At 39.0% G+C, this 27,673-nt stretch overlaps 2 protein-coding genes across 6 annotated transcripts in view; one reads left to right on the forward strand and one right to left on the reverse strand.

Annotated features, from left to right (window-relative positions):
* Positions 1-3,108, forward strand: part of ABCD4 (ATP binding cassette subfamily D member 4) — a 54,609-nt gene extending 51,501 nt beyond the window's left edge. Inside the window, exon 18 of the mRNA XM_070754941.1 lies at positions 2,998-3,108. Coding sequence (XP_070611042.1) covers positions 2,998-3,038 — 41 coding nt within the window. The 3' untranslated portion in view covers positions 3,039-3,108. The remainder of the gene's footprint in view (positions 1-2,997) is intronic.
* On the reverse strand, positions 1,316-27,614 carry LOC139169079 (acetyl-coenzyme A synthetase 2-like, mitochondrial). 5 transcript variants are annotated; one of them, XR_011559423.1, is made up of 14 exons: positions 26,632-27,031; positions 22,945-23,041; positions 21,474-21,673; positions 17,288-17,463; positions 15,016-15,168; positions 12,695-12,842; positions 11,566-11,703; positions 9,146-9,238; positions 8,411-8,523; positions 7,194-7,320; positions 4,758-4,885; positions 3,786-4,060; positions 2,405-2,526; positions 1,316-1,975 (listed from the first exon to the last, which is right to left on the reverse strand). XR_011559423.1 is itself a non-coding variant. In XM_070754916.1 (14 exons), exons 3-14 carry the CDS (start codon positions 21,589-21,591, stop codon positions 1,799-1,801), a joined length of 1,557 nt encoding a protein of 518 aa, XP_070611017.1. In that variant the 5' UTR covers positions 21,592-21,673; positions 22,897-23,041; positions 26,632-27,614; the 3' UTR covers positions 1,316-1,798. The 5 variants fall into 5 exon arrangements, 4 of the variants coding, with proteins under 4 accessions (XP_070611017.1, XP_070610989.1, XP_070611011.1 ...); XM_070754916.1 differs by having other exon boundaries at positions 3,786-3,849; positions 22,897-23,041; positions 26,632-27,614; XM_070754888.1 differs by having other exon boundaries at positions 3,786-3,849; positions 26,632-27,151.
* Positions 27,615-27,673: the final 59 nt, after the last annotated feature.

Below are 27,673 nucleotides of genomic sequence, written 5' to 3' on the forward strand. Positions count from 1 at the left end.
ATGTCCTTTCCCAGGACCTGGATGGCAGAGAAAAGATTGAAAATGAAGCTTAATAAATTGCAATTGGTGTGGATACTCAGAATCCTCTGTTGCCACAGAGGTGGTTCTGATGAGCAAGCACCCAGATATCTGCAGGACCACATACTCCAATCAGTCCTGGTCTGACCAGAGCATGGTTAGGCAAAGTTGGCTCTTCTATGACTTGTGGACTTCAACTCCCAGAATTCCTGAGCCAATCATGCTAGCTCGGGAATTCTGGGAGTTGAAGTCCACATGTCATCCACATGTCATAGAAGAGCCAACTTTGCCTACCCCTGGACCAGAGCAAACACAAACTACAACTCATCCTTCATTTTCAAGAGGCTCAGGTGCCTGAAGCAAGAAGACACTGTTCAGAGTCCAGGAAAAAAAGACCCCCAACTCAATGTTGATAGAGAAGAGTACTTTTACTAAACAAGAACTGATAGCGACAAAACGAAAGCAAAATCTGAAGCAAAAGGCGCGTAAATGCATATAGAAACAATCCCCAAACTCTCCCCTCCTAACCCTCTTGGGGAAATCATCTAATCCCAATGTCCCAAGATGTCAGGTGGTGCACTGGCCATTTGGGCTTCCACATCTCCATCAAAGCTGTTGACCAGGCAGGCTGTAAACATGTCCCTGTAGCCTGGCAGTACGCGATGAGAACTTTCCTCCCTAGGCCCCTAATCAAATACAAGCGACGTCTCCAGCGCAGCTTCCCCCCCATTCCCAAATACCTAACTGTACCTCCACCCCACCCCATTTCTATGGCAGCTGAAGCAAGCAGGAAGTGTGGAGTCTGACACATTGGTTCTTCAGTGGCAGCACCAATGCTCCGGGACAGCTTGCTTGTAAAGATGCTTGTTGATGTTTCAGAAGCTACTAAAGATGACATTATTTTGGAGACACTTCCCCTGATTTTACTCTGCCACTTTGAGTTTTATTGTTTGTATTATTATACTTTATGGGGGGGGGGTTACTATTTTTTATTGTAAATGTTTTACTTGGTTTTTATAACCTGTGTAAGTCTACAAGCATTTTTGGCTTGTGGCAAGATGGAAATGTGAAAAATAAATAAATACCTCTATCCAACTATCAAATTGTGGTAATGTTTTTCAACTACATTAGCTTACAAGGAGAGTCAGAATTACAACCCTCGGAGCTATTAAAAATGGAAAATAATCAAGGTTGTTGTATATATGGAAAGTATGCCTCCATTCATTCCTGCAGACAGCTCTTAAGAAAATGACCAAAGATGAATTTTCAAGACAGAAGAGAATACACATTCCTATTATTTATTTATTTTTTATTTATTTAATATGTGTCTTATGGCCTTTTAAATTATACCTCCTTCTTTTTCCTTTGAAAAGCTCCCCCAAATCTTCTAATAAAACCCAAAGCATTATTTTATTCCCCAAAGTTTGATATCATGTAAAAATCCTCTATAAATGTATTTAAATTTTCCCTTGAAGTTTGTGAAGTTTTTCTCCCAGCACTTTTTAGTTGCTCAAAAATGGAGACTTAATGTCCTAATACATAAACCGTGGAACAAATGGTGAATCATCCAGGAGTGGTTTGTGTAAGTAATGACTGTGCTGTAACAGCATATTATTCAGCTGTTACTTAAGTTATATTTTTCCCATTTATTAAAATAGGTTTTTGTCCGTAATGGATAAGCTTCTCCTTTTGGTTCTTCAAGGGATTTTAAGAGTAGAAAGACTGCTGTTGGCACAGTACCCCTCTCACTGTTGCTTCTTGAGAGCCAAGATATTTTAGGCTACTGGTTCTGGTCTTTCTGCAGAAGTTTCTTATATCCCTCAATTATCTCTTTCACCGTGTCATGATCATCCAGGGTTGTCAAATCTCCAAGCTCATCTACTTTGTTTTCTACAATCTTCTTCAGAACCCGTCGCATAATTTTTCCTGAACGCGTCTTAGGCAGGTGTCGAGCTACCTGAACCAGAAAAATGAAAGGAAAGATTAGAGCAGCATCAGGAACTTCACCTTATAAATATTAATTTGAGAAGAAATGTACTGCTAATCTTACAAAATCTCAGTATTCTGAGTAAATGATCAATGACAACAGAAGAATTATTATCCTGGACATTTAAAGAAATTATTTAAAATGTCTTTGCAAAAAAAATTGCATTGGTTATCTAATTGCTTTGAATTTTCTTGCAACCTTGGGCCAGTCATACACTTTCAGGCCAACCCGTCTCATACAGTTGTTGTGGGGAAAATAGGAGGAGGGAGGTGTCACCTTGAGTTATTTTTTAAAATATTAAAGGCAGAATCCAACTATGTTCTACCTTCTGTCAGACAATAAATAATCATTGTTAGGCAGAATGAAGAGGTGCGTGGGATGGTGGTTGCCTGTTCTTACCTGAACATGGTCTGGTGCTGCATATTTTGCTATCTCTTTTGAAACAAGTCTCTGGAGTTCAGAGGTCAGGTTCTCTTGGGATAGTTTAAAGCCTTTTTTCAGCACAATGAATGCATAGGCACCTGTTGTTGTTTTTTTTAAAAGGGAAGAGTAAAATAATCAATCATCAAAACTAGAGTTTTACTAAAATAGTCCCCTAAATAGTTCAGCAAGAAGCTGGATTCCCCTATGCATTGGCTGATAGTGAGTAGGAAGTTAAAGTTGCTATTAATTTTACTTTTGCTGATTAACTTTTGAAACAATGCCCCACTCCTACAAATTCTTAATTTGTCTATTGGAGTCTCCAGAGAGGGGCAGCATACACATTTAATAAATTATTATTGTTGTTGTTGTTGTTGTTATTATTATTATTATTACTGGTTATTATTATTATTGATTATTATTATTAGTAGTAGTAGTAGTAGTGTTAGTAATATTAGTATTAGTATTGTCCTGTGAAGTAAGAATCGGGGCATACAACTTCGTGCTTTAGCACTCTTCTTCCCTTTCTTACTATAAATGTTACTCCAATTTAATTCCATATCTCCTCTCAGCCAAGACTTCAGGACTTGATCTTCACTTCAGTTATCATTAAATGGCCACATGAAGGATCTGAATGGAGCCTATCCCAAGCATGCAATAAATATGCATCATGCAAACAGATTCTGTTGGATGTTGGATGTTCTGTTGGATGCTGCAACCCAACAGGACCGACACAGACTTCAGAGGATAATCAGAATTGCAGAAAAAACAATTGCTGCCAATCTGCCTTCCATTGAGGACCTGTATACTGCACGAGTCAAAAAGAGGGCGGGTAAAATATTTACTGACCCCTCGCATCCTGGACACAAATTGTTTCAACTCCTACCCTCAAAACGTCGCTACAGAGTACTGCACACCAAGACAACTAGACACAAGAACAGTTTTTTCCCGAACGCCATCACTCTACTAAACAAATAATTCCCTCAAAACTGTCAGACTTTCTACTAAATCTGCACTTCTATTCTACTAGTTTTTCTCATCATTCCTATCACCCATTTCCTCCCATGTTGACTGTATGACTGTAACTTGTTGCGTATATCCTACGATTTTTATTAATATTGCTTCTTCATTGCTTATTTGACCCCTATGACAATCATTAAGTGTTGTATCACATGATTCTTGACAAATGTATATTTTATTTTATGTACGTTGAGAGCATATGCACCAAGACAAATTCCTTGTGTGTCCAATCACACTTGGCCAATAAAAATTCTATTCTATTCTATTCTATTCATATGCTAGTGAAAGCAGAGTCAATTAGAGAAACTGCAGTTATTAGCAGCCGAACTGACTCACCCACCTTCGCCTTTGATTTCATGAGGATATCCAATCACAGCTGACTCTGCCACTGCCTCGTGTTTATTCTGGAACATAAACAGGTCTATAATTTACTGCAAGGATCCTGACAGGCTGGCAAAAACATGTGGGTCACTAAACCTGGTGTGGTCAAAACAAAAGGAATAGACTAGCAAGGCAAGACTCCGAAGTACCAGCCTTTCTTCCAGATGCAGGTTAAGTGATTGTGTGAAATAATACCTTTGTTGCATGAAGAAATATTTCTCATGAGACTTTGAGCTATAGAACAAAATAGAATAAGTGTCCACATTAAGGGAAATATGAGTCAGAAAGACTAATCTGGTTGAAGATGCTTTAAAGCAGTAAATATTTCCAGTATACAACGTATAACACTATGTAACGTTATTTGGCAAACTCAGATCAGAGAAAGTATTGATGTGCATAACTTGACTAACTTTTATAGTGGCTTTTTTAATAAGTCAGGAATTTTACATACATTTATAGGTATGTACACTTCTCCTGTCTTTGCAGTAGACTACTGAAGATTCCCTGAGAAAATTTTGCTACATTTTTAAAAATCCGGTATCCCCTTAAATACATTTAATTCTGTATCATTCGTTATTGTTGTCATTTTAAGGCCCTGTATATTTTGGATAACAATATTATGAAAATTATAATACTGCGAGTAGAAATCCCATACTCTGCAGTTATGAATTACAGTTTGGTTTCCAAAAGGAAAAGGAGGCAGGCATCTGTTTATATTTTTCTGGCAATCAAATTTGCTTTTCATATTTCGTTGTTTCCCATCTTAATCTTAAGTCAGTGTGGATGGTGCATTGAAGCATGCAAAAGTCTGCAGAGCCACAAGCAATTCGGCTAAAGGGCCAGCTCAGATAGCAGCTGCTGCTCAGATCATTACATCTTGGATGACTACGAGCATGTTGTAATAACTGCTAGTTTCCCCCATGCCTCTTACCACAACATCTTCTATCTCAGCAGTGCCTAGCCTATGCCCACTGATGTTGATGACGTCATCCAGGCGGCCTGTCAGCTGGTAATATCCTTGGCTTGTCCGGTAGACCCCATCTCCAGTGAAGAAATATCCTAGGATGAAAAACAGGGCAAAAATATAAGGCAGTTATTTTCCTTTAGAAAATCCAGAAAGTTCCCACACAGGATGAACATAGGAAAAGATTTCTTCGTCATAGCACATCTTATTGTAAAATGAGCAATAGAGTTTGTTTATAAAATTTATTGCTTGCCCATCTTAAGCACAAGGTACTGTAACTCTGAGCATTGTGCAATCATAATATATAAATATTAAAATAAAAATGTTAAAATCAACTATTAAAATCCAATTACAAGTAGAGAGATTGGGGCAGGATGCGGGGGAGATGACAGCTTCTATCTATCTATCTATCTATCTATCTATCTATCTATCTATCTATCTATCTATCTATCCATCCATCTATTTATGTTATTTTGTCAAGTATGTATTGGTAGTATACAAAGATATAACAATGTTTATATATTGTACATGATACTAGTAAAAGAGAAACATTAGGATAGGGGACGGAAGGCACTCTGGTGCATTTATGCACGCCCCTTATTGACCTCTTAGGAATTGGGAGATGTCAACAGTGGATAGTCTAATGGTAAAGTTTTGGGGGTTAGGTGATGATACTACAGAGTAGGTAGTGAGTTCCATGCATTAATGACTCGGTTACTAAAATTGTACTTCCTGCAGTCCAGTTTGGAGCGGTTTACTTTAAGTTTGTGTCTGTTGTGTGCTCGTGCATTGTTGTGGTTGAAGCTGAAGTAGTCGTTAACATTAAGGATGTTGTAGCAGATGATTTTATGGGCTATGCTTAGGTCATGTTTAAGGCATCGTAGTTCTAAGCTTTCTAATCAACCATCTCTACTGTGCTGTTTCCCCATTGGGGCTCCAAGCCAGGTCTTAAGGCCCTTATAAAAGATAGGAGGCAGGGGCCAATCTCACATTGGAGAGCAAGATGTTCCAGAGGGCAGGTGCAACAGCAAAAAAGGCCCTTCTCCTGGACTCCATTAGCTGCAATAATCATGACATGATCCACAGCATGCCTCCCCTGCCAGCATTGGTGGAAATGGCCAATCCCAATAGGGTGAGACATCCCTCAGGTAGCCTGAACTCATGATGTGAAAGGCTTTAAAGACCTTGAATTCCACCCAAAAGTAAACTGGCAGCCAATGCAGCTTGTGAAGCAGTGATGTTACATGGTCCATTCTTGGGGGGTTCAAGAACTGCCCACGCCGCCACACTTTGAACCACTCTGAACCAGCCAAATACAAAAGTTTAGGCACCCTGATTCAGCTTACATGTTTCAATGAATCTCTTAAGTCAACAGAAGCTGACACAAGCTCTATATTCACTGAAACACACAATCTGATCAGGGTGCTTAAACATTTGTACAGAACTATATTTGTTGGATGTGTTCTGTCGAAAGCCTTGGACTTCTCCCAGATATTTTTCACAAACAGCTAAGTTGGTAAACCTTTTCCTCTGCTGAACCACTTCAAGGTACAAACACAATACTGTATTTCTGTCCTCCAATACATATCTAAAATACGTATTGAAAGGTATTTGTATACTGTATTTCCTCTCCCTAACATCTAATCCTTTTGTTATCTTTATGTTCTGCTCTTTTAAAAAATGTTTCAGTCCCTTTTGTCTAGGTAATGGCTCCTGCATTATCTCAATCAAGGTCATTTTCCTTACTCTCTCTGTCACTAGATTATTTGAATTAGAAGAAAATCATTCACCTTTACAATGCAAACAATAAGTCCACTCCATGAGTCCTTGGTGCTATCTAAACTTGGTTATTTCCTTGCAGATGTTTCATAAGCCAGCTAAGTAACATCAGTGCACTAGTTGGATAACAAAACATCTACAAACAAACAACAATGTTCAGAGGGCACTGAGTATTCCACAGTTCAACCCTGAACCACATTTTTATTTTCTGGTGAATTATATATGGGTGGCACTATGGGTTTGGTTCTGACAATAACTTGAAAAAAAATATTTTTCTGGTTCTATATAGCAATAGCATTTAGACTTATTTACCACTTCATAGTGCTTTTACTGCCCTCTCTCAGCGGTTTACAGAATCAGCATATTGCCCCCAACAATCTAGGTCCTCATTTTACCCACCTTGGAAAGATGAAAGGCTGAGTCAACCTTGAGTTGGTGGTGAGATTTGAACTGCTGAACTAGAGCTAGCAGTTAGCTGAGGAAGCCTGCAGTGCTGCACGCTGACCACTGCGTCACCCTGGCTCTACATGCCATTGTGCACAAGGATTCAGAAGGAGGAATTATAATTTCTAAACACAGTATATATTACTCTTATTTTCCCTTTCCATTTCCACTCATCCATACCTGGGTAAGGCATCAGGTAGGTCTCCAGAAAACGCTGGTGATCATTGTAAATAGATCTCGCCATGCCTGGCCAAGCTTGAGAAATACAGAGGGCTCCAGAGGCATCATTCTGTGTTAAGACATTTCCCTGGAGAGAGAGAAAATAGTATAAACTTAATTAACTTCGGAAATGGCTTGCATAGTTATTCAGATTATTACTGAGGCTTAAAGAATGCAGCTGAAGGCACGTACATAATTGTCTGTTAAACTCATTTTACAAAATCATGCATTTCCTATCTTTGTTTAAAATTTCTTCTGCTAGATGTTTTGTATAAACTAGCAATAAAAGTCTTTGCATTTTTGATGTTCCAATGGCTTTGTGCTACTGTTGTTCAGAACCCTTATCTAAATGCTGAAAAGCCTGGCTTTTCTTTATAAAAAAATCTAACCTTTGTAATCTTCATTAACATTATAATTTTCATTTGTATATTTGTGCCTCTTAGTCAATATTTTATAGAAAGGCATTTTATATATTTATTTACCCAGTTCAGTTTCCCTACGTTTCTAAAACTGTTGTTGTTTGTCATTTGTCTAATTAAATTGGATCAAGATTGAGTTTCCAAGGGATTTATAGATCAGGCACTATGACTAGTGGTGGGTGTGAACCGGTAACAGCAGAAGGTTCCACAAAGACTTAGGCCTAGAAAAAACAAGCTGGGAAGATCATTAGCACCTTATTAGGGCTTGGAGAGAAAAAAGCTTTGGAGAGAGTAGCAATAAAAACAACCCTGCAACCTGGGAAGTGGATGAAATGGAAACAGAAATGGCATCGGGCCAGAGTACCAGATAGGTAGGTAGGTAGGTAGGTAGGTAGGTAGGTAGGTAGGTAGGTAGATAGATAGATAGATAGATAGACAGACAGACAGACAGACAGACAGACAGACAGACAGATAGATAGATAGATAGATAGATAGATAGATAAAGATTTTTTCAATTATACATTGATTTAATGATAATATGCAGTAGTACCAGGAGAGATAATCCAAACCCTTTTATTAAACAAGACTTTTGGGAAGAGATTTGAAGACATAAGGGAGGTGATCATGCTATTTCAGTTCAGAAAAGTAAAGGGAAAGCCCATAGTATAGAACTGTTGCTTTGATATTTCTTTTTTTAAGAACTTGTGTCAATTGAAAAGTAGATTATCAAATTCTCCAACTACTAAATTAAATATATACTTTATCATCTAGAAGGGAAGGTCTGATGCCAAAGAATGGCCTCATGGCCATAGCTGGAACAATCTCATCTTCGGGGTTTGAAGGTCGAGGAGCAATACAGATGCCTCCTGTTTCTGAAATGAAGGAAAAATAATGAGGGAATGCTAATTAATTACAATTTATATTGACTGGTTCCTAATATGATTTGATTGCTTATTTGTGCCTGGATTATCATTAAGTGTTGATTATCATTATGGTTCTTGATGAACTTTTATTTTATGTACATTGAGACCATATGCACCAAGACAAATTCCTTGTGTGTCCAATCATACTTGGACAATAAAATTCTAGTCTAGGCTAATAAGAAAATTTTTCTCATCTTTATTATCACCATTTTGTAAATGAAAATTCCTTGTATTTGTTCTTGATACAAGTCGTGCTTCTGAGCTCATACTATGAAGAACTATGAAAATACCTGGAACATTTTTTCAAATATTCCTATGTATATGTATTCTTTCTATGTATTCGATTCCCATACATTGTAATCTTAATTAACATAGTTCAGCTGCTACAATCAAGTGTCTTTATTTGATTTGGTTTTTGCTAAGAGATTTTGGGTCAAAGCATTTAAATCCTTATCTCTATCTTGCTTGGCATATAAGACACGATGCATGCTAATTTTTGCAAATAAATGCAATGCTTAATCAAATGACACTTACTGCTGCAAAAAATAGTGCATTTATATATGCTTCTTACCAGTTTGCCACCATGTATCAACTACAGGGCACTTTTTATCTCCAACTACATTAAAGTACCACTCCCAGGCTTCTGAATTGATAGGTTCTCCCACTGCAAGAAGAGAGGAAAAACAAAATATCTAGTAAAGAAAAAAATTGGTTTGCGTATGTTCTGCCTGCGTGTCTCAACTGCCCGTAATTACAGGGTAATTAGTCCAGGAAGACACACACCACACAATAAAAGGAAAACCCAAAAGTTTTTATAAACAGAAAAACAGAAACAGCTCCCTTTTTAAATGTCAAAGGGATTTTCTGGTACACACAAATGCAATCCAATTGCTCACCCAATAACTGGGAAATTGAGTCCAATTCTAAAGTCCAGAGAGTCCACACACACAATCCTGAACAGCAAAAAACCACGATCTTGACAAAACAATGAATCAGATAAACTGCCATGAGGCTAAAACACCAGGCTGCACTTTTATCTGTAGCACTAATTACAGCAGCCCCACCCAACCACAGGTGGCCTCATTTTCTCTTGTAATAATCCTTCAGTTGTTGTCTCCTTTGCATCACTCTACGCATGCGTGGATGTGTCATTAATTCTTGTTCAGAATCCAGGGATGGTACAGATGATTGATCTCCTCCTGGGCTGTCTGCCAAACTCCCCTCTTCCCTGTCACTCACACTTCCTTGGTCAGAGGAGACAGATTCTACTGGAAGCAAAACAGGCCTGCGGCATGTGGATGTTTCCCCCACCTCCACCTCCACATTCCTTGGGGCAGGAGCTGGGCCAGAGCTAACCACAACAGCATACATGCATTTTGTTAAACCGTAGCATATCTTGGTTATATATATTAGCATAATATATGAATCCATCCATTCTAGTTTAGCGTTATGTGTGCTACCGGTATGGATGAGGATACCACATTGGTATCGAAAATTGAGCTTCACGTTCAGCTTTGTACATGCACATTTGAGTGAGATTTTGCTTCTACACATGCACAGGAAGCACAATATTGTGAGGGAATGCATGAGCATGTGAAATTTCAGTGATTTTCTTTTCCTTCTGCGCATGCGCAGAAGCAAAAAAAATTGCCAAAATTTCATGCGTGTGTCCCAAGTAGTTCCATTGAGGACCTGTATACTGCACGAGTCAAAAAGAGGGCGTTGAAAATATTTACTGACCCCTCGCATCCTGGACGTAAACTGTTTCAACTCCTACCCTCAAAATGTCGCTACAGAGCACTGCACACCAAGACAACTAGACCCAAGAACAGTTTTTTTCCTGAATGCCATCACTCTGCTAAGCAATGGAAACTGCAGTTTAATGTTTCCAAATGTAAAATAATGCACTTGGGGAAAAGGAATCCTAAATCTGAGTATTGCATTGGCAGTTCTGTGTTAGCAAAAACTTCAGAAGAGAAGGATTTAGGGGTAGTGATTTCTGACAGTCTCAAAATGGGTGAACAGTGTGGTCGGGCGGTAGGAAAGGCAAGTAGGATGCTTGGCTGCATAGCTAGGGGTATAACAAGCAGGAAGAGGGAGATTGTGATCCCCTTATATAGAGCGCTGGTGAGACCACATTTGGAGTACTGTGTTCAGTTCTGGAGACCTCACCTACAAAAAGATATTGACAAAATTGAACGGGTCCAAAGACGGGCTACAAGAATGGTCTTAAGTATAAAACGTATCAGGAAAGACTGAATGAACTCAATCTGTATAGTCTGGAAGACAGAAGGAAAAGGGGGGACATGATCGAAACATTTAAATATGTTAAAGGGTTAAATAGGGTTCAGGAGGGAAGTGTTTTTAACAGGAAAGTGAATACAAGAACAAGGGGACACAATCTGAAGTTAGTTGGGGGAAGGATCAAAGGCAACATGAGAAAATATTATTTTACTGAAAGAGTAGTAGATCCTTGGAACAAACTTCCAGCAGACGTGGTTGGGAAATCCACAGTAACTGAATTTAAACATGCCTGGGATAAACATATATCCATCCTAAGATAAAATACAGGAAATAGTAAAAGGGCAGACTAGATGGACCAAGAGGTCTTTTTCTGCCGTCAGTTTTCTATGTTTCTATGTTTCTATGTAAACAAATAATTCCCTCAACACTGTCAAACTATTTACTAAGTCTGCACTACTATTAATCTTCTCATCATTCCCATAATCCATCTCCTCCCACTAATGACTGTAACTTTACTGATTGTATCCTTACAATTTATATTGACTGGTTCCCAATACGATTAATTGCTTATTAGTACCTTAAGTGTTGTACCTTATGATTCTTGAAGAACATATCATTTTTTGTATGTAGACTGAGAGCACGTGCACCAAGATGGGTTTCTTGTGTGTCCAATCATACTTGTGCAATAAATAATTCCATTCTATTCTATGCCAGGAGAAAAATGATATTGACTGGCTTACTACTTACCTGATCCAAGAATTTTGAGGGAAGACCTGTCATATTTCTTTACCCAGTTATCTCCATATTTAATAAGAAGACGGATTGCTGTTGGGGCTCCATAAAACTGATTTATCTTTAACCTCTCCACCGTTTCCCAATAACGCCCTACAAATGACAAACTCACTCTTTACCTGGTTCACATTTACAACATGTGCTTTTCAAATATATAAAATGCCCCCATTTTTGTGAAAAAAAACAGGCCAAAAATGTTTTTGCCTTCTAATTACCCCAGCTAGCATGACTGAAGAATGAATTCTGGGAGTTGAAGTCCACTAGCCTTAAAGCTGTCAAGTTTGAAATTTGTAAATGTGTACATGGTTATAAAAAAGTATACGTGTTTGTAAAAAGTATTCTGCCACACTGGTGTTTTATTAAATAATATATTACTATACCTTTTGGTTCAGAATACTTTTTTCCTTGTTTTCCACCTTTAAAATCTAGGTGCATCTTATACAGGTACTCCGAAAAATACAGTTTATCTGCAGGCATTGCCACACCATTATTGCTGTGTAAAAAGCTATTACATTATTTGAAATAGTTCTACCCATAAAACACTATTTCTGTTATGTTCCCATTTGTAATATATCTGATGTATTAAAAAATCCCAGAGTTCCCATCACTCTTAACTTGCATGTTTGTGTAAGCTAACAGACATGAGAAGGCAATGAAAAAGAAGGGGAAAAGTTTCATCTTCTATTCATTCTACTAATTAGTATAGCACTTCCACTGAACATATTATTGTAGAAAATAATCTTAACATAGACAGTAGAGGAATGGAAGATAGGGAAAAGGAATGATAATGACCACAAGGGAAGAGAAGCAAGAGTAGTATGTAACGAGGTACAAATTCAATTATTGATGTTACTTTGACGCATTTGAAAATGGGCTGCATAGAAATAAAGTAAAATAAAAGATACATGAGCCACGAATTAATCTACTGATTATACATAAACCATATAATTTTGTGCCTTTCTTTGTCTTGCACCAATATCCCATTATGTAATCTTTGTAATTTTCATTATTATTATTATGATTATTTAGATTTGTATGCTGCCCTTCTCCCAAGACTCCAAATAAATTTTAATTTATTTTTTACCTGGATTAGGATACACTGGAGTACTTTCAAAAAGGACTGTAGTTCCTCCATTACATAAAGGTCCATATACCACATAACTGTGACCCGTGATCCAACCAATATCAGCAACGCAGCCAAAAATATCTCCATCGTTGTAGCCAAACACATACTACAAAAAAATGGACAACATGAGATAGAAGCAGCTTTCTCCTCCCCCAATATCAGTGGTGGGTTGTAAAATATTTTGCCACTGGTTCATGCACGCGCATGCTCAGAAGCATCCTGGGTGGGTGGGTGGGTGGAGCCTCCTGCTGCTGGCGCTACTGATTCTAGGAACCGTTTTGAACAGGGAGCAACCTACAGCTGCAGAAGCCCAATATGCTTCTTTAATTTTTTCTCCAGATGTGCAGTTTTAATACATAGCCTTCAGTTCCTCCAATAATCATGGTACGATCTGTGGTCAGATACCTGTTTCATTTATATATTTTTGCATAACTCCCAGCTCAAACCAGTGATTCTTGTTGGTGAACATTCAGATGTTCTTTGGCAAAAAAAAAAAGAAAACACTATCATTGTGCTTGAGAATTAATTCTTATTCTTCTCTCCCAGCTGGAAACAGCACTGGCGTCTTCTTACTGGGAAAAAAATCCCCAAACCTACCCAGAGAATGTCAAGTTTCCATTGCAAACAGAATGATCTTTCACCCACAGTCCTACTCTGGAATCCTCATCTGTTACAATGAATTTGGAAAGAAGTGGGAGTGAAGAGAAGGCTGGGAGCAGAGCAGCATTGTTTTCAATAATAGCTGCAGTAATAACAGCCAAGAAACTAAAGATAGTACATTAGATATTCCGCTATGCAAGAACTTAGGAAGTGAAATAATAGAGTGGGTGTCAGGTCAGAGAAAAACCCAGAAAAATCCTGGCTCAAATTTTGCAAGGTGAATGTTGACAAAGTCACTTAATCCATTTTTTCACAAAGCTACATTGAAATTCCAACAACTACATTTTAGAAACATTCTTAACAAATGGGGTTATTTTTTTTTTAATTTAGGAAGCTGAACTAGAGGTTTTACAATACTAGCTGCTACAACAGTACTCACAGAGCTTGTCACTTTAATTAGAGGAGAGTCACATATTGATATTAAGAAAAAGACAGAAGACGCAATTTGCAAATGTTGATTTATATATTAAGAAAAAAATCTAGAAATAATGTGTGTTTCATCATAATTGGAAAGTCTCTAATATGGTGAGCAGAGTCTATTTAATTTGTTGTCTAGATGTTGCTAACTGTTGATGGACAACTTCAAGTTCTTAATCTTTCATCTTTAAGGCAAATTTGGATTGGGAAGATTCAGGGAACTGCAAAAAAAAAGTGGGGGGGGGGAACCAGTTCAGCAGAAGAAAGAGTGGTGTGATTTTTGAAGAACATCTGTGGAATGATTAGTTGTAGTGAAGAGATTGGAGGAGAATGAAAAGGAAGGAATGAAGGGGGTGGGATTCTTGCTCAATGCCAATGTATCTATGGGCCGAGGTGATGCAATGGGTAGAGTGCAGTACTCCAGGCCACTAAAGCTGACTGCTAGATCTGCAGGTCAGTGGTTCAAATCTCATCACCGTCTCAAGGTTGACTCAGCCTTCCATCCTTCCAAGGTGGGTAAAATGAGGGCCCCGATTGTGGGGGCAATATGCTGGCTCTGTTAAAAAGTGCTATTGCTAACATGTTGTAAGCCACCCTGAGTCTAAGGAGAAGGGTGGCATTGAAAAATGGAATGAATGAATGAACGAATGAACGAACGAATGAACGAATAAACAAACAAATAAATAAATAAACAAACAAATAAATAAATAAATAAATAAAATCTACTGCAAAGTAAATGGTGCTACATTCCATGTTAATATAGGGTCAGTGAGTCAGATAGACTTCCAGTTACAAAGGCTATCATTTGGGAATAGGCCCCACGCTGTAGAGCTTGATTCAGATATTCATGATAAGGCTGTAGACATTATATTATATCCTTGGAAATAAATTCTGCTGCATATAATGGAGCTTCTGTATATATACCTGTTAAGTATGAGAATAATAATCTCCCAATGTTCATAAGGAATTTGTTTTTTAAATTAATTACATGGAGAATAAAAACATTTTACAATAAAAAGTGACCATGTGAAAAAAATACTTTTAAATAGCTTGCTGGCTGCTAACTGTCTGATTTGGTGTCTGCTTGCTCACTTTCAGTACAATGTGACCACCCAATCTACCCATGAAGATTCACAGATAAAATGCCACAGAATGTCAATTGTCCTTGCGCAATTGCAAGATCCCCCCATGCCATACCATACCTTATGGGTGAGGGCAGCATACAGCAAATAGCCTGCCTGGGAATGGACCAGGCCTTTGGGCTTTCCAGTACTTCCTGAAGTGTAAAGGAGGAACAGTAAATCTTCACTCTCCAAGGTTGCAGGTTGACAAGTTACATCTTCTTTCATCATTTCCTGTCACAAAAAGCAGATAATCTTTCAACAGGCTCTCTTCAAAGCCTCTGTGATCTCCTCTAGTTCCCTCTGTACCAAGGACCAAACTAATAATGACATTTAGCTTGGAATAGTCCAAATATTCACTTTCACCAAACAAATTCCTATTTCTCTAGACCCCTGCTCTAAAGGCACCAACGTATGAAGACTAAGAAGCAAAAAAAGTGACTGAACCCATTCATTGCCCAATGTAGAGGGAATGTAGAAAAAGAAGTATAATTCATGGAGGAAAGAGAAAAGAAGTGATAAAAAAGGAGAAGGAAATGACTCTCGTAGGCATCTTACTGCCTTCTCAGTCCTGGCATATCAATGCAACGTGGTTTGTTAACTGATATTGCAATAACAAAACATAGAGCGCTGGTGAGACCACATTTGGAGTACAGTACTGTGTTCAGTTCTGGAGACCTCACCTACAAAAAGATATTAATCAAATTGAACAGGTCCAAAGGCTGGCTACAAGAATGGTGGAAGGTCTTAAGCATAAAATGTATCAGGAAAGACTTAATGAACTCAATCTGTATAGTCTGGAGGACAGAAGGGAAAGGGGGGGGGACATGATAGAAACATTTAAATATGTTAAATAAGGTTCAGGAGAGAAGTGTTTTTAATAGGAAAGAGAACAGAAAAACAAGGGGGCACAATCTGAGGTTAGTTGGGGGAAAGATCAGAAGCAACGTGAGAAAATATTATTTTACTGAAAGAGTAGTAGATGCTTGGAACAAATTTCTAGCAGGCGTGGTTGGTAAATCCACAGTAACTGAATTTAAACATGCCTGGGATAAACATATATCCATCCAAAGATAAAATACAGGAAATAGTATAAGGACAGATTAGATGGACCATGTGGTCTTTTTCTGCTGTCAATCTTCTATGTTTTTACATTTCTATAGTTTTTTAGCTCATTTTCCATCTAAAAGGAACATCTAGGTCAGTGATGGCGAACCTTTTTTCCCTTGGGTGCCGAAAGTGCGTGCATGCACACTATTGTGTGTGTGTGCATGTGTGTGTGCCCACACCCATAATTCAAGGCCCCCACACACACTGTCCCATTTCTGTGCATGCGCACATGATGCCCTGATACCTTGTTTCCCCAAAAATAAGACGTACCCCGAAAGTAAGGCATTTCAGAGGTGTTGCAGAATTTGCTAATATAAGGCACCCCCCGAAAATAAGGCATAGTCAAGTTTACATATCGTATGGTGGAAAAACATACAGTACCATTCAAAGCTGTTCATAGCGGTACCGTAATAATGTGCCATCCCCTGCTGGCCCCTTCCATCGCTTTGTACCGTCCAGTACAGCAGACACAGTCTGCTGCTGTCTCACTGCCATTACAGTCTCCACTACAGTGCGTAGACTGTAGTTCCTCTGGTAGCCGGAAGCTGCAATAGTGGGAGTATACTGTTGTACCATATAAGTGCCGTCGTTTGTGTGCGTGGGTGCCATACTGACAGGTACCGTACCATAATCAGTGTACCGTACGGTATACTTTCTTTGGGGGTGTCAGCTTTTCTGCCTGTGAATTTGTCTTATTTGAGAAATATAAGGCACCCCCCGAAAATAAGACGTAGCGCACAACCTTTGGAACAAAAATTAATATAAGACAGTGTCTTATTTTCGGGGAAACACGGTACCCTGTTTCCCAATTTCTGGTGGGCCTGGTAGGCCCATTTTCCCCCCCCCCAGGCTTCAGAGGCTTCCTTGAACAGCCTTCTCGATCTCCCCCGAGGCCAAAAACACCCTCCCAGAGTTTCAATGCGAGCTGAAAATCAGTTCACCAGCATGCACGTGGGCTCTGGAGCTAGGTTGGGGCAATGGCAGCAGATATAGCTCCGCATACCATCTGTGGCACATGTGCCATAGATTCGCCATCACGGATCTAGGTTAATAGAAACGAGGATCTTAAGGCCAAGCATGGCCTGAACAAAGATAAAAGAAAACAAATAAAAGGTATCACTGAATATAGGACTATAGCACTCATCCTCCCTGAGTTCATAAACTATGGAAACTGGGGAAAGACAACTTTTTATAGTGTTTTAGATCTCTTCTTCCGTCAGTAATATAAGACTATGTTACTCACCTCCTCTAGTGGTATGTCTAAATCAGACATGAGAACTTTCTCATCTGTCCTTTTTGAAACAAAAACTCGCTTCACTGTCGGACAAAACTTCACAGCCTCATCGACTGTCTTCTTTAGTTCAACAACTTTGCCTCCTCTCAGACCTTGATTGACTGTGATCACTGTTTCAGACTGAGCTGGAAAAGGACAACGTACCCCCACCCCGCACACAAAGAAAATTAGTATTAAAATTTTACTCTCTTCAAGGCAACTTTTTCCTGCTTTGTATTCTAAACGGGAATTTGTCGAGTCAATTCCTCCCTGATACACTGTAGACTAGAGCAGGGGTCCCCAACCGTGGCAACTTTAAGACTTGTGAAGCTGGCTGAGGAATTCTGTGAGTTGAAGTCCACAAGTCTTAAAGTTGCCAAGGTTGGGGACCCCTGGACTAGAATATATTTCAACAAGTGTATTATTTGTTATAGGTTAGTAAGTGTATTTTGGTTACAGATTAGAAATGGTCTCAGGATTATTTGGGAAATTCTTCTAGCTTCTCGCCTTAAAGCAGTGGTTCTCAACCTGGGGGTCGGGACCCCTTTGGGGGTCGAATAACCATTTCACAGGGGTCACCCAAGACCCTGGTGCATTGGAACATATTTTTACAATCCGACTGTTCTGTCTGGGTCCCTCCAGCAAACACCAACCCAAAAAGAGAATCCAGACACACTGGTAAAAATCAAAGGCAGTTTATAGAATTCAAAGCAAACACAGGTAACAGAAAATGTCCTTACACACAGGAACACGCTGAAACTTCAAAGATGTTTCATGAAGGCCATGAAGTAAAACAGGATTCTTGCTGTCAAAAACAACGCTGGAGATAACAAACATACGCCTCCCCAAAGTCTTCCAGTCTTCTAGGCCACAAGCCAAGATCAGAGATGCCGAGAAGCAAAGCAGGGTCACAGGACTTTCAAGTTGATAACGCTCCACATGGCTAAAAGGGCTTGCCTGCCTTTTAAACCCTGCTGAGGAGAACCACACCCAAACCCAGCTGTTGCCAATTTAGTGATGCTAATACCTTTCTAATTGGTCCCGCCTCTGAGCTGCACGTCTCTGCCTCATGTCAATTATAGCCTGTGCTTCCTCATCCAATGAAGCCAGGCTACTGGCTGGGGAGAGCCCCCCCCCCGGGGCTCTCAGGCTGCTCCCCCTCATCCTCTTCCTGATGTTCCTCTCCCCCGTCTGCCTGGTCCTCCCCCTCCTGTTCACTGTCCTCCTCCTCCGGGCATGGATCCAGCAGAGACGCAGCCGGTCCCTGAGGAGCCTCAGGCTGAATCACAACACCGACCAATCAGGCATTTACAGTGGAGGTGTCCCTCTGACCTTACTGCCAATCAGCTTAAAGCTCTGTTGGGAGAATTGGTGCTAGAGTTATGGTTGGGGCTCACCACAACAGGAGGAATTGTATTAAGGGGTCACGGCATTAGAAAGGTTGGGAACCACTGCCTTAAAGGTTACTATGTTTCCAAAACAAATACCGTAATAGCAGCAATTAGGGGTAGAGGTAATCTGAACTCTCTTCTTACCATTCCTGGGTCCCAATCCAGGTCTTCACCCAGTTCTAATTATTGTTCTTTACCAGGCCTTCAGATACATACAGCAAACACACAACTACTGTTACATTGATGTCATTCTGAATATCTTTAATGTATGTTGTATGTCATATATGACAGAGTTAAGTCAGCTTAGTTAGTTTACTTTATTGTCATTGCATCTCGTATAACAAAATTAAATGCCATCTTCAGTGTACATCATGTATTAAAAATAAAACAAAAACACGCATCCTTCCTATTCTATACAATTGAATTGAAAACTTGATACTGCATTAATATTATGCTATGCAGTAGAATTCAGCATAGTTACTGCTCTGGGATAGAAACTGTTTTTCAGCCTCTTTATCTTTGTTTTATTTTATTTTATTTTATTTTATTTTATTTTATTCATTCATTCATTCATTCATTCATTCATTCATTCCAATACGCAATACATATTGAAGAGAATAGACATGAAGTATTATATATAAAGAAAAGATATAAAAATAGAGGAGAAGATATATGAAAGGGAGAAAAGATATATGATATATGAGATAAGGAGAGACAACTGGACAGGGGACGAAAGGCACACTAGTGCACTTATGCACGCCCCTTACTGACCTCTTAGGAACCTGGAGAGGTCAATCGTAGAGAGTCTAAGGGAGAAATGTTGGGGGTTAGGGGTTGACACTACTGAGTCCGGTAATGAGTTCCACGCTTCGACAACTCGATTGCTAAAGTCACATTTTTTACAGTCAAGCTTGGAGTGATTAATATTAAGTTTGAATTTGTTGCGTGCTCTTGTGTTGTTGCAGTTGAAGCTGAAGTAGTCATTGACAGGCAGGACGTTGCAGTTTTCATTATCCAGTACTGTCTGCCAGATAGTAATAGTTCAAAAAAAGGGTGCCCAGGATGAGATGGATCTTTAAGAATGTTTTGAACTTCCTTAAGACAGCGGGAGTTATATAGCTCTTCCAAGGAGGGGAGAGGGCAACCAATCACCCTCTGGGCAATGATGTTAACCCTCTGGAGTGCTGTCCTACCGTCTTTTCCTGAAAATAAGACAGAGTCTTATTTTCTTTTGACCCCTAAAGGGCTTTGGCCTTATTATTGGGGAGAGGGTTTATTATTTTGGGAGTGCAGTAGGCGGCGAGCGAGGGGGGGCTTATTGGAGGGGGCTTATGTCAGCACATGTGCTGAAAAGCCTGATTGGCCTTATTATGGGGACGTATCTTATTGTTGGGGAAACACGGAATCTGCCACTGTACATAGCAACGATGGATTTTATTTATTTATTTATTTATTCAATTTTTATGCTGCCCTTCTCCTTAGACTCAGGGCGGTTTACAACATGTTAGCCATAGCACTTTTTAACAGAGCCAGCACACTGCCCCCACAATCCGGGTCCTCATTTTACCCACCTCGGAAGGATGGAAGGCTGAGTCAACCTTGAGCCGGTGATGAGATTTGAACCGCTGACCTACAGATCTACAGTCAGCTTTAGTGGCCTGCAGTACAGCACTCTACCTGCTGCACCACCCCATGCTACCAGTATGGTCTGATTCTACAAACAAATAGCGCCAGCAGTGGGAGGCTTCACCCACCCACACCCAGACACTTCCGCATATGCACAGAAGCATCACACGTGCACATACAAACTGGTGGTGATGGGATTTAGATCCCAGGTGCATTAAGTGGGAGGGAGTAGTCTGGTGGAGTCTGAAAATTTGAGAGCAAGAGATGAAGAAAGAAGGAGCATCAGCTTTAAAAGACAATCTTCCTTTGTTTAAAAGTCAAATTACAAAATAAAATTTATTGGGTCTTAAATTTCTACTGCTTTACTAAGGGCATAAATCCTTTTAATATTATTATTATTATTAATAATAATAATAATAATAATAATAATAATAATAATAATAATAATAATAATAATTTATTAGATTTGTATGCCACCTCTCTCCGAAGACTCGGGGCGGCTCACAACAATAGTAAAAACAGTATAACAATGGGACAAATCTAATAATAAAAATATATAAAAACCCCAATAATTAAAAACCATACAGCACAAACACACCGAACATGAAATATAAAAAGCCTGGGGGAGATGTCTTAGTTCCCCCATGCCTTGCGATATAGGTGGGTCTTGAGTAACTTTTGAAAGACAAAGAGGGTGGGGGCCGTTCTAATCTCCGGGGGGAGTTGATTCCAGAGGGCTGGGGCCGCCACAGAGAAGGCTCTTCCCCTGAGGCCCGCCAAACGACATTGTTTGGTCGACGGGACCCAGAGAAGGCCAACTCTGTGGGACCTTATTGACCGCTGGGATTCGTGTGGTAGAAGGTGGTTCCGGGGGTATTCTGGTCCAATGCCATGTAGGGCTTTAAAGGTCATTACCAACACTTTGAATTGTGACCTTAATTGTGAATTTAAGCTAAAATATATGCTTCACTTTCTGCCAGCACTGGAGAAATAAGGATCTTGATATGTTACGAGTAAAAAATATTGTTTGTGGTTAAAAGCAAATCATGCATAATCATACTTTTGGAAAACCATACTGGTCACTGAGCCTAAAAAGGGAAAGAAAAGAAAGTAGAGGAAAAAAAATGCAGCAATCTTACCATCTTGGATCCTGTCCGCTAATGCAACAGAGCTGAATCCAGCAAATACTACGGTGTGTATTGCTCCAATCCTGGCACACGCCAGCATGGCCGCCACAGCCATTGGACAGGAAGGCATGTAGATAGTGACTCTGTCCCCTTTCTTCACTCCCTGGCGCTTCAAGGTGTTCCCAAGTCGACATGTCAATTCTAGCAATTCTCTGCCCAAAGAAAACAAGTAGTTTGGATACACTCTGTTTTATTATTCCATTAGACATCCCAAAATCAAGGTAACAGAGAACAGTGGAAAACGGCTTTTATGAACTATTATGAGCTTTGGTCTTCATCATCTACCACAAGGTCCTACCTGTCAATGAACACTTCAGCTTCAACCCCAACGATACACAAGCATACAATAGATTCAAACTCAATGTAAACCCCTCCAAACTCGACTGCAAAAAATACGACTTCAGCAACAGAGTGGTCAATGCCTGGAATGCACTACCTGACTCTGTAGTTTCTTCCCCAAACCTCAAAAACTTGAACCTTAGATTGTCCACAGTTGACCTCACCCCCATTCCTAAGAGGTCTGTAAGGGGCGTGCATAAGCGCAACAGCGTGCCTACCATCACTGTCCCACTGCCCTCATTTATCTGTATTTACTCTGTTTATGTTTATACAGTAGTTATAGTTTATAGTTTTTATAGTTTATTAGATTTGTATGCCGCCCCTCTCCGAAGACTCGGGGTGGCTCACAGCATAGCAATAATACAATACATTACAAATCTAACAATACAAAATTAGATCCATTTAAAAGACATTAATAACATAATAAAACCCCTAGCTATACAATCACACACATTCAACCTAATCTATCATGCAGTAAGGCCAAAAATATAATAAAAAGGGGAAAGATGGTGATTATCTCCACGCCTGGCGACAAAAGTGGGTCTTGAGCATTTTACAGAAGGCGAGGAGGGTGGGGGCTATTCAAATCTCTGGAGGGAGTTGATTCCAGAGGGCCGGGGCCGCCACAGAGAAGGCTCTTCCCCTGGGTCCCGCCAGCCAACATTGTTTGGTCGACGGGACACGGAGAAGGCCCACTCTGTTGGACCTAATCGGCCGCTGGGATTCGTGCGGCAGGAGGCGGTCTCTATATTAATACCTGCTATCTTGTATATGTTCTGACAAAATAAATAAAGTAAAATAAATGAAATACCTTCTATTAAAATTAGGACAAAGAGAAAAGCCTCTATTTCCAAAACTCAGAAAATAAGCATGGGCATCATTGTCTCCCATACTGGGCTCAATGAATCACTGATCTGACTTTTAATAACATAATATTGACATTTCAGTTCAAATCTTTTCCCTTCTCTAGAATCCTAGGACTTGGCTGAGATTAAAAAAGAAAAAAGAAAGTGTTAACCATTAAGAAGATTCACACCTCTTAGGAGACTGAAATAGATGGATAGAGAAAATGGTAAGTCAGGACCTGTATGTAATTTGGTCTTCTTGCCCAGGCTCATCTTTCTCCCAGATTAAGGCTACTTTATTTGGATTTTTGTGGACATGTCGATCCAGACAGTTAACTGAAAGAAAATACACCTCTCATTATTACACACTCAGCCATCTGCAGCTGCTGTTACTGTGCCCATCATAAATTTAATGTTGATGGCTAGGTCGAATTTCCTCAATCAAATGTACTATGCTAAGAATCAAGAACTAGCATCCACTCTCACTGTATTTATACAAGTATACATACATATATATGTTTGACATATTTTTGCTGATAAGTGAAAAGGAAGGGAGACTAGTATAGATCTATTTTGAGCTTATTATGCTCTCATCAGCTAGCCATAACCTTACTGGGATTTAAACCTGTAGATTTCTGCCTGATATATTGTATATATACAAATATACACACACATAAACACATATATGCTTAATTCTGCAAACCGTATTTTTTCAGAGTATAAGATGCACCCTTTTCCTCCCTAAAAGAGGCTGATAATTTGGGTGCATCTTATATTCTGAATGTAACTTTTTTTCCCCAGCCCTAAATAGCTGCTAACTATCTTCCCAGCTCTTACCTTGCAGGCTCTTTCATTGTTTCTCTCTGAGAAGAATGTTTTCCAGGCCCTAAGTCTTTTCAGGGTTTTTTTTATTGCTCTAACTTGCTCTGAATAAGTTTCTTTCCAGCCCTAACCAGATGCCAACAAAGTTGCCAGCTCTTACCGGCTTGAAAGCTCTTTCATTGTTACTCTCTGGGAAGAATGTTTTCCAAACTGTGTCTTTGTAGGGTTTTTCCCCCATTGCTTTACTTGCTCCAGATGTTTCTTTCCAGCCCTAACCAGGTGCTATTAATGTTCCCAAGCTCTTTCATTGTTACTCTCTGTGAACAATGTTTTCCAAGCCCTAAGTCTTCGCAGGGTTTTTTCCATTACTCTACTTGCTCAGGTTCCTTTCCAGGTGCTAATGATATTCTCAGCTCTTACTGGCTTGCAAGCTCTTTCATTGTTACTCTCTCAGAATAAAAAAAAAATAAGCCCTTAACCAGGAGATAAAATAATGTGCTGAAGCTGATCAAGATGCTCTCCAGATGAATATCACACCCCTGGTATGAATATATATGAACAGACCCATCATTATTTGCTTATAAAGTTCAGGTGCAAAATTAACAATTGATAAATGAATTGTACAACCTAAAGTCAAATTGTGCAGGTTGCCCTGCTCAAGGTCATCTAGGTAGCTCAAGCCAATTATAAAAGGTACTATTGATTTTCACAACTCAAGAGTTCTAGAATCTAAAGTTAATCATTTGCAATCTCAAACAAATGTTGGTAGATTAACTGCACAACACATTTCAGAATTTAAACCATAGATTCTACCTTTTCTTGAAATAACTGCTTCTTGATTAACTGTGTTTTCACATTTACTGTGTTATCTTGTTTATATAATCCATTCAGAACATAGTGGTTATTGGTAGAATTAAGAAACAGACTAAATAAATATTTTGTTACATAGATACATTCTCTTTCTAAGCCATGAACATTTTTAGAGCTAGTAATCCTTAACTTGAATTAATTACAGAAAAAATACAATGTTTCTATAACTCAGGTTTTAGCAAGTGTTGCTATAAATTTACTTTTTACATACAAAGGGTCATGTGAGTGAAGAACACCAAATTCTCTACCACATTTACCGTACTTGGATTTTGCATTCCAAAACTTTACCCAGCTTTTGTTGGCTTTTATCTCTCAGGAAGACTCACTTCCTCTACTGGAGCCAAACTGGGAGAAAAAAGCTGGCTTAACTGTTAATTCACATGAAAAGCTGGCTTAACTGTTAATTCACATGATACCGTATCCTAGCTTACTGGGCTTTCTATCTAAATAAAGCAAGTCAAAATGGCCCACCAGTACCAAATTTATTTTGACCTTTACAATAATAGTAAATGTAGTAAATTGCAGTAGTTATTTTTCCCCATTCATTGCACCATTATTTTTCCATTCATTGCATCATTGACACAACCAAGGGTGGGCTACTGCCCAGATGGGGGGAATGTAGTGGGGTAGCAAAAATGGAGTTCCACCCCAGAGCACTCAATTTGCACTGAAAGATGTTGAAAGAAAATGCATAAGCCATGCCCACAGTGTTGTAGCAAAAATTTTGGTAGCCCTTCACTAGACACTACTATTGTAGAACTTTCATTCTACAATTTCCAGCATCTGGGAACACCTGATTTGTGTCAATCTCATGTGAGGTTTAATGTGTTCGTTCAGTAAACTATAGTTAAGCAAACCATAGTTTACTGCAATGTATAAAATCAGCCATTCACCCAAAACTATATAGCAAATCCACTGCTAACGCTTCACTGCTGGGAGGTGGATGCTGGGAGAATAAGTGCTATACAGCTGGAGGGGAAATGTTTTTAATCTTCAGAAAGGAGGGAAACGAGGATCCATATAATTATTATCAATGGCATATTGATATGACTATCTCCTGTGGCTAATTTAATTTGGATCCCTGCAGGGAGAACAGACATTGCTAAATAGGCTCTTCCACTCTATAATTTTAAGAAAACTAATGGAGGTTAGAATGTTTTTATATCTAAGAGTGATATTTGGCAAAGGTTTGTGTTCTGGTTTGGTTATGTCACATGCATTATATTAAGATGATATATTTTAAGAATATCTGCAGGAACCCTGATTACCATATTGATAGGAGAAAGCCCATCACAGTTTATATAAGCATCACTAAGAAATTTCAGTTCAATTGAAATGTAGCTTCTCAATGTCCATGGTTTACTGACTAATATTTCTATGTCATTCCATTTCTGCAGGATATGAGCAGAGTATAATCATCAGAAAAAAAAAGATTAAAACTGCTCCAAACTTATCTGATAGGCTAGATGAAAAGCATACACAGAACAAAAGATCTATAGTAAAAAGATTTATATAAACAATTTACTCATGTTGCACAAATGATGCTTTTTCATATACACACTTGAATTGTGGGAGTTGCACTTTTTTCGTTGTACTGTTGTCTACTATTTGATTCTATTGCAAATCTTTTAGTTATTTTAAATCTGCCCAAACATAAACATTTTATAAAGTATAATATTGGAACTGATTTTTTTTATAACCAGTAAAATGCAAATATAATTATTTCCAAAAGTATTTGCAGAGGACATTCATCCCACAGTCAACTAGATTAATGTCTTCCTGAATCCAGTGCAAAAATAACTTATTTTTGCTTATTCTGCTTTTCTATATTTTGTTTTCCTTTTTTTATCTGATGGTTTTCCAAAGATAGAAAAACAGACAGAGTTCACATTGTTGTAATCCTTCTAGTAAGCAGGCTACAGAAGTCTGATAAACTAAGAGCTTTATATTATAGATAGGAAGGAGTTTTAGATCCACAGTACACATTATGCTACTTATGCAACATTTACTCACTCCCGTCCCATCCAGTATGTTGCTACTATATTCAAAGTTTTTAAAAAGGATAAGTACATTAATTTTCAGGGTATTGAAAAACAAGGGGAAATTATTGGAATTTTGACTTTGGTGAAATTTAAAACAGGATTTAAAAAGTTCCTGAACCCAAAGGTCCAGGGTTGCAATTTTTTCCCCTTCATAAGTAGAAAAAGACAAACAGCAGTTGAATTTCTACTTACCTGCTACATTGAGCTGTCCTCCAAGGAACCAGGATACCTTGCCCTGCTGAAAGTTACAGTCACTAACAGAATAGAAAGGATTGCTCCACATCAGCCGGCTCCTTGCTACTGCTCCCCAGAATACATCTGCTTGCTCCACTGAGAATTGGTATAGTTCTTGGTGATTCCTTGGTCCAGGAAAAGCTGTGGCTTCTGGCATGTATGCAGTCAAGGGACCGTTGCTCCATGCTCTGCTATGATAAGAAAATTTCTTGCCAAAGGCAATTTTGGGAAAGCAAGTTCTAACCAGCAGCCAAGCCATGATTCTAGGATATCCAAGTGTCCTTTATTTTTACCAAGACAAAATCTTACTAGCAAAAGTAAAAAAGAAAAATATTTGCTCCTGGCACTAAGAAATGTGATCCCATTAGGTTTTCCAGAACCAGAGGGCAAATCCACATTGAAATGGAGATTTCAAGAATGTCATGCTCTCTTCCTGAAACATAGAGTTACACGTATATGACTCTACTCCTAGAGAAACATAAGCAAAGGAAATCCAATCTCTTTTAAGGGAGGAGCAGGGGGTGGGGTTTAGTAATGCCTAACTGGAATAACCTTCAGGCTGAATTGGAATATGTGCCTGTATTAAATCCAGCTTTGGCTGGTACTCACATGCGTTTTAGTCAAACTAGAATATGCTGCACTATCTTGTCTGCATAGAGGATCAGTGTTTACTTCTGCTGCCTGAAAGCAAAAGGGCTGCCAGGCATGTGAAAAACTATTCATAAAGAACGACATGCACTGGTGCATGGAATGTGTAAATCATAATAGACCACGTTATGATAAAGAGAAGACTTTGCTTAGAGTACCTTCATTACATTCAAACATGTCACTTTCCACCCTAATTGACTCAGTCCTTAATACAGAGAGTTTCCCAGGAGTTATAGTTCTTTGTTTCAAAGTGGGAAATTTTGTGGTTACTTAGAAGAAAGGCATTTAAAAAATAATGGGATTAGCAAAAGCAACCAAATGTTCTTAAAGGACAATTGCCTTTCAATCGCTG

This window comes from Erythrolamprus reginae, chromosome 1, assembly GCF_031021105.1.
Source record: "Erythrolamprus reginae isolate rEryReg1 chromosome 1, rEryReg1.hap1, whole genome shotgun sequence".
Taxonomy (NCBI): domain Eukaryota; kingdom Metazoa; phylum Chordata; class Lepidosauria; order Squamata; family Dipsadidae; genus Erythrolamprus; species Erythrolamprus reginae.

Coding starts and splice junctions, on each gene's coding strand:
- LOC139169079 (XM_070754888.1), bottom strand. CDS start 26,932: ATGGCTTGGCTGCTGGTTAGAACTTGCTTTCCCAAAATTGCCTTTGGC. Junction 21,674..22,944: donor GAAGACCAAATTACATACAG/GTCCTGACTTAC, acceptor TTCTTTGGGCAG/AGAATTGCTAGAATTGACAT. Junction 11,704..12,694: donor TCCAGTGTATCCTAATCCAG/GTAAAAAATAAA, acceptor TGTCATTTGTAG/GGCGTTATTGGGAAACGGTG.